Genomic DNA, 7,286 nt, shown 5'->3' with positions numbered 1-7,286 from the left:
GGGTAAAGCAAAAGTCGCGAGAACACCCCGCTACCACACCCCTGGAGACGGTGGGATTGGCGAGAGCGAGGCCGAGCAATGAGGTAATGGCGAGGATCGTCGCCTAGAATTGTGGGATATGTAGTCCTGGCTTTCTGGAGCTTGGGTGGGGAATGCACTTTAGGGAGCTATTTCGTTCAACTTATTTCCTTTAATTTTTACATCAAGTCTGGGAAAGAACTTTTTTAATTCCCGTATTAGACTCCCAGGAATTAGTGACGAGATAAAATCAAGTAGTCATGTCGTGAGGGCTTCAAAAAACAGTAGTAATAAGTAAAATTTAGTTAAGACTTAGCATGTTTGGAATGGAAAAGTTAAGCAGTCTTCTTAAGTTAGGACTGTTATATAAAATACAGGACATCTAGTTAAATTCGAATTTCAGATAAAAATTAGTATTGGTGTTTTGTTTGGTTTTGCTCTGTTTTGTCCCATATTTGAGACACATAAAATTGCTTACCTAAAATTCAAATTTAACTAGATAAATTGCTTTTGTTTTTGTTTTTCAAGTTTGGAAATCCTATCTAAAGTTCACAAATGGATAAATGACGGTTCTGAGTCTGTCTAAACGCTCTCTATCCTCTTAATCATTTCATTAATAGTTCCCAGACTTCTGAATTTTGCGGTTCAATAAAATTAAAACAACATACCTTTCTTAAGGATACACATAGTGAAGCTATATATTTAATTTACCAGGTAAATATTTTACAAATAGAAAACCTACAAGATACCATTTCTACTATTACTTGGTAGAAAAGTAAAAGGACAAATTCTTAGAGTAAAAGTCCTTTGAGACTCAACAAATCCAGCTTTATGTGAAACTCACTACATTGTTCTTTGGGGTTCAGACACACCCATTAAACTTTTCTTTCTGACTAGTGACACCTTATGGACTGGCATTTTGCAGCTCCTTTGCTAAGGATGCCACCTTGTAGCCCCTGATGGCCTGAAGTTGGGATGTTTCCTGAGTTTGCAGGATGCTGCAACTCAGAAATATTGCCAAATCAAATGACTGGAGAGTTCCTGAATTTGGAACTCATTGTGTTCTCTCTCCTGGCTCCTCCCCAAGCCTCTGCCTTTTTCTCCCACAGACTACTGCCTTCTTATTCAGTTGCTTCTGCTGGACCCCCTTCCTTCAGTGTCTTCAAGATTTAAAGTGGGTTAGAAGTGTGGGTCCAATATGGGTAACCTCCTCATTTGAGTGGGTTTTTTTGGGGGGAGGGGTACTCAGGATTGAACTCAGGGGCACTCAACCACTGAGCCACATCCCCAGCTCTATTTTGTATTTTATTTGGAGATAGAGTCTGAGTTACTTATCACCTCACTTTTGCTGAGGCTGGCTTTGAACTTGTAATCATCCTGCCTCAGCCTCCCAAGCTGCTGGGATTACAGGTGTGTTCCACTGTGCCCAGGCCTTAGTAGAGTTAGGTCTTATCTGACCAGGCCATTAGCCTCTTACCCTTGCCCCATAATGTCTTAAGTGACTGTAGATACTGACCAATTTCTAAACAGAACCTACATTTCTTCCTCCCTTCTCCCATCATGCTGCCCCTCTTCTTCACCAAGAGTCTCAACTTCTGCAATCCACTTCTGTGTTGGCTAAAAGAGGCCTGTGATGTGGATAAAAATCAATTTGGGCAGCTTCTGGATAAAAGGCAATTTGGCCAGCTCCTGGGTGGTTCCGCTCAGGAGCTGCAGCAGGAGTCTGACCCAAGTGCAGGAAGGACAAGGAACCTCGGGGTGTTTTGTTTTGTTGTTTCCAGAGAAAGGGGAGAAGCAGTGAAGAAAGGGGATGGGGTGTTGGGTAGGGACCCATTGAGTAGGGTCCCTACCCCCTACCCAATGGTAACTTCGACTAGAAACAAACATTCACATTAGGTGCCTAAGCCTACTTGAAACACAAATGCAGATGTTTGCCCTAAAGATTCTGTCAAAGTCCCTCTAGCCTTACCCACTCTCAACACCATCCCCCTATTCTTGCCCACCTCCATCCTAGTCCCAACCTATGAGGCAAAAATGAAAATTTGGTCTGCTTTTAAATTCTGATAGTCCAGAATGGGAGTTTGTCTTGCCTCAACCTGGGGACCTGGTGTGTATGTTGGGAAGAGAAAAGAGTGCACTTTTGGATGTAGAAGGGGAAGGAAGTAACAGATCCTCCTTTGACACTTGCATATGACAATGGGATCTGGATACCCACTTCCACAGGGGTTCAGAAAGTTGTCTTTGAAAGCTGAATGGGTTTGGAGTTCAGCTTTTGTGCGTCTGTGGGGGGAGGGGATCGAGAAGAAATGTGTTCCCAGATTGGAGAGAGTACTGTAATGAGGCTGAGGGATGCACTGAAATAAAAGGACTGGAAGTCTTGTGGACCTTCTTCCCTAGACAGGCAACCGGCCCACCTCAGCCCCCGCCTCATCCCTTCCCGGAGGTGGAGTCTGAGGGAAGAACAAACAGGTCGGGGGCGTGGGGGTGGGATGCTGTGAGCTAGTCGGGTCGGGAAAGGGTGAGGACAAGGTTATCCTCCGGCGTTTGGGGCGGGAGAAGAAGGCGAGAGTGAGGCCAGGCCCCACCTTTCGGTGGTCCAAGACAAGCAGATTGCCCCCTTCGAAGGAAGCCCCGCCTTCACTGCTCGGTCGCGCCCCGCCCAGGCCCGCAGCGCGGCTGCAGCGCGAGGGGCGGAGAGGCAGTGCACAGAGGACCAGACGCCCAGGTTGCCCGCATCTCAGAGCTGCAGTGGACTAAACCGCTCCCCGGCCCTGCTCCGCCGCCTCGTCCGGGCGCCCCCGCTGCTTTCTCGGCCCCAGCGATCGAGCACCTGTCCTCCGTCTTGGTCTCAGCTGAGCGACCCCTCCTTCGGAGCACACACCATTCCTGCAGCCTGAGAAGTGCCCCAGCTCTACTTGGCGACCACCATGGCGGAGACTAACAACGAATGCAGCATCAAGGTTCTCTGCCGATTTCGGCCCCTGAACCAGGCAGAGATTCTGCGGGGAGACAAGTTCATCCCCATTTTCCAAGGGGACGACAGCGTTGTTATCGGAGTGAGTGCTGCTACCGGACGGAATTAGGGGAGGGGCGGGAGGCTGAATCTTCACCCCCGTAGAATCTTAGCCTTTGCTTGTCACTCTGTGCTCCCTCCCCGCCGCTCAATCACCATCCTATTCGCCGCAGCCCCTCCTTTTTCTCCCCTGCATCAGGATGGCTGGGTGTGGCCTGGCTAGGCCTGCAGCCAAGTCTCTGCAGAGTGGGAGGGGGCCCCTTCCCCATCAGGAGACCCTACTCTCCGTGGCTGGGAGCAGCCACATCCCCACCCCTTGGAGCCAGTCCCATGTTTTTCTGATGTTTTCTCTCTCCCCCAGAGAAAGCGCATTTTCCCTTTGTTATTGGCTTAGGTCTTTACCCCCACATCCTAGGAAGGGAGGGAGAAGATAGTGGATGGGCTAAAAGGGAGATGGGTAGTCCAGGTTCTCTGTGGAGGTATGAATGGGAGTGGGCTCTAGGTCCAAGCCCTCCATTTTCCCCTAAAGTAGATACCGTCTGTACTTAGAGGATTGAGGTCTGATGAAGGGTTTTATGGGAAAGAAATATATTGATGCCACACCCAGTTTCGGGGAAGCCTCTGGAATTCTAAGGACCTATCTGCCTTTCCATCCCAGGTACAGTAGGAAGAGGATTTCAGACTTCCCAATTGTACTCCCTAAATAAATATATCCAAACCCTGAGATTGTAATGCATACTTGCTTATTCATCCTTGCTCTTGATCCAATAAAAAGTAGCAGTTGACCTCTACCTCATCATGACAGCCCTTACCCATGGAGGAGATCTTAAGAAGGAGAATTAGTATTTATTTTTTACTTATTACTCTATGTAGAGTATTAAATCTTCAAAAAACACTCTAAAGTAGTGTTGATATTTCCATTTTACAGATGAGGAGATTGAGGCCAAAAGAAGTTGAATGACGTTCTCAAGGTCATGCTGAGAATCCATAGATCTGAATCCAAGTTTGTGAATCACACCTTCTCCTTCATATCATATTGCCTTCCCACATTTCCATTCTGGACCTTCTTCTGTGGCCCAAAGGGAGTTTCTAGGCTTTACCCACTCCACCTTTCCCAGGCTGTGTGGGTAGTGAAGAGACCTGGGGTCAAATCCTGTAGGGCTTGGGGGTGCTGGGCTAGGAAAGTATTGCCAATTTAAGAAGGAGGGGCATGTATGAGGACAATCTTCAAGGTCAGGGGTGCTTCTTATGTATATTTGATTCATAGCGCTTGACACAAAGCACCTGGAAACATGCCGTTAAAGGAATGAGGGAAAAAAGGGAAGGATGCCTGGGCCTTCTGAGTCAGTAATAGGAGTTTCATACACAGGCTTTAGGGAGGGCCCCAAGCTCCCACCCCCAGCCTGTCACCACCCACACCCACTCTCTGAACTCCAGTGGTGCTTTTGCCTTGTCATGTATGTTTATAGATGTGTGTGTGTGAGTGTGTGTGTAAGAGTATATGTTTGACATAAGAAGAGGACCTCTGTTTCTTTTGCCTCAAGGACCTCAGGCCTTGTAGTCCGATCAGTCAAGTTTGGCCAGTCTAAAAGAAAGCCCATATCAACTCTTGGGGGCCCCCTCTCTAAGTAGCCAGAACAACAGGCCATGGGAGTTGGAGCTTGGGGTCTGCTTGAGATATTAAGGCTGATAAACAGGAGCTGGCTGTCATGACAAGCAAATCCACAAAAGGTTTCTACTTTAAGTGTGACTTCCTTGTTTTGGAAGGATTTTCCAGTAAGTCTGAGGTGACTCCTTTAGGCTGTTTGGGCTTTCCTAGTGTGTGGGATAAGTTAGATGTGTTGAGAGGAGGGATTGAGGTATTGATCTGTCCAGTCAGTCCAGCAAAACAGGAGAGACCCTGTTGGAGATGGGATAGAGGAGAGATGGAGAGAAGCCGAGGCCCCTGCTGATTTAGATTCTATCTTGGCTCCACAGCCAATGTTTTCTTGTCTATTCTGCCTGATATCTGTGGGTATGTACCTTTGTCTCACTCTGTATCTTCCCTTGCCTTGGCCTTCCTGTCAGTCTCTCACTTAAGATAAATGTTTGCAGGGGGCCATTTTGTCTCAGGCAATATCCCTGGAGCTTTCCTTTTAGGACTTACTATTAATTCTTCATGCAGGGGACTGAGGGCTATAGGAGTCATAATTGTTTTTTTGGCACTGGAGAGTTAACCCAGGATGCTTTACCCACTGAGCTACATCCCCAGATTTTTTCATTTAATTTTATTTTTTATTTTTTTTAATTTTGAGACAGAGTCTCACTAAATTGCTGAGGTCCTCACCTCAGCAATTTAGTTGCTGAGGCTGGCCTTGAACTTGTGATCCTTCTGTTTCAACGTCTCAAGTTGCTGGGATTACAGACATACACCACTGTGCCTGGCAGGAGACATGGTTTTGAGATCCTTGAGGGTCCCAGTGAGGGAATGATATCTCCTACCTTTTTTCCTCTCCTGATCCCTTTTGGGCCCAGTGTGTGGGGGAACTGTCTGAGGAACAGTGGAGGAAGCTGTTTCAGGATGTCTGGGAAGGTGAGGGAAGACTGAAAGAAAGAAAAAAGCAGAGCTCTGCTTTTTCCTGTGACAGCTTTTCCCTTCACCTCTGCTGCACTGCGGCTGGCTTGGGCTTTGGAGGCCCTTATGTTCTTGGGCTTTGTTCTCTTTGCAGAGGGTGGAAGGATAAGTTGGAGAGAGAGCTGTGTGCACCCTATTTTCCTGCATACCTCTGACTTCTCCAAGGAATCTGGGGGCTGGGGGTAGCCAAAGTTAATGGCCTAAGTCATAGTGGTAGGATGTCTGGGTCGCAATGTGGTATATGTCTTGCTTTGCTTTTTGTACACTTAGAATCCAGTGTGCCTTTTTCACTGAACCCATTTAAGTATTTCGGTCATTCTCTGCATTGTTTTTTCTCATCAGTATCCCAGTGCTTAACTGCCTGGGTTGCTGTATCCATGCCAGGTCTGGAGCAGATGACATTGAGAACACACATAGACACACACACACAATTACACTCCCTCTCCGTCTCCTACATTCAAGTGTCCACAGGTTACCCCCCTACAGTCTCCCAGAAGTTAAGAGGGTTCTTAAAGATGCAAGAAACCAGGACCATCAAGTACCTTGTTTAGAAAAGCTAGACTGGACTTGCAGGATTAGTGGAACAGAATTTGCTTGGTTTAGGGTGGCCTTGGATTCCTTTGATATCTGAAGAGTGTGGGGGAGTCTCATTAAGGAAAATGGAGAGGGGAAGTAATGATCACTGTGGCCAGTGTCTCTCTAGCATTTCCATAGCAACAATCCCCAAGGGTGTCAACATGGAAATCGAGGCTGCTGCTTCAAGTTTGGGTTCTACCAAGTATTTTATTGAGAGTTGAACAGCTTGGTCATTTTTGGGCCCCTGATCTTAGGTCCCCCATTAGCTTTAATCAACACACATGATGAAAAACTATAGCACTCTGCTGGACCTTTCCTGCACAAATGGACAAGGAGACAACAAGAAGGCTTGGAGTGGGTTAAAGGCGAACAGAGCCCAGATTGACAAAGAAGAGAGGCCCTCTGGAGAAGGCTATGAGGAATGCCAAGCCTGCAGGGCTGGAAGAGATATCTGTCTCAGGGGCATTCCTAAAAGGCGGAGAGAATCCCAGAGTATTTCTAATGGAACAAGTCTTTTGGTCTCCGACACCATGCCAACTTGCAGGGCATTTGATTACGTAGAGGGGAAGAGGGTGAGGGTCGCCCTCTGAAAGGATGGGTGGGAGAAATGCATATTTCTGAAAATGGGGTTGAGGTTGGAAAAAGGGAGTGATGAAAGCCTTTAGTTCCATCTGGAAATACTTGGGGGAAATGCCCAAAAGGAAGGAGAATGAAAAGCCATGATAAGGATCTTATGCAGGGTTGACATTGTGGTTCTCTGATCACTTTGGGTGTGAGTCTGGAATCAGATTGCTTGAGTTTAAAACTGTGCCCTACCATTTCTCAGGTATGTGAAAGTGGGCAGACTAACTGACCTCAGTGTTCTCATCTGTAAAATGGGATAACAATAGCACCTGCTTCCTAGGATTATTGTGATCATTAAATTAACTAATACATATAAATGTATTTTTTTATATTTTTAGTTGTAGATGGACACAATACCTTCATTTTGTTTATTTAGGTTTTTTTAATGTGGTGCTAGAGATCAAACCCAGTGACTCACCCATGCTAGGCAATCACTGTACC

The 7,286-nt window shown here is 46.7% G+C and overlaps 1 protein-coding gene across 3 annotated transcripts in view; it reads left to right on the top strand.

Annotated features, from left to right (window-relative positions):
* Nucleotides 1-2,756: 2,756 nt before the first annotated feature.
* Nucleotides 2,757-7,286, top strand: part of Kif5a (kinesin family member 5A) — a 31,694-nt gene continuing 27,164 nt past the window's right edge. For all 3 annotated transcript variants that reach the window (XM_027926222.2, XM_071609727.1, XM_027926216.2), the window contains exon 1: nt 2,757-3,074. In XM_027926222.2, coding sequence (XP_027782023.1) covers nt 2,946-3,074 — 129 coding nt within the window. In that variant the 5' untranslated portion in view covers nt 2,757-2,945. The remainder of the gene's footprint in view (nt 3,075-7,286) is intronic.

Source organism: Marmota flaviventris, chromosome 3, assembly GCF_047511675.1.
Source record: "Marmota flaviventris isolate mMarFla1 chromosome 3, mMarFla1.hap1, whole genome shotgun sequence".
NCBI lineage: Eukaryota > Metazoa > Chordata > Mammalia > Rodentia > Sciuridae > Marmota > Marmota flaviventris.
This window is presented reverse-complemented; position numbering and strand designations above follow the sequence as displayed.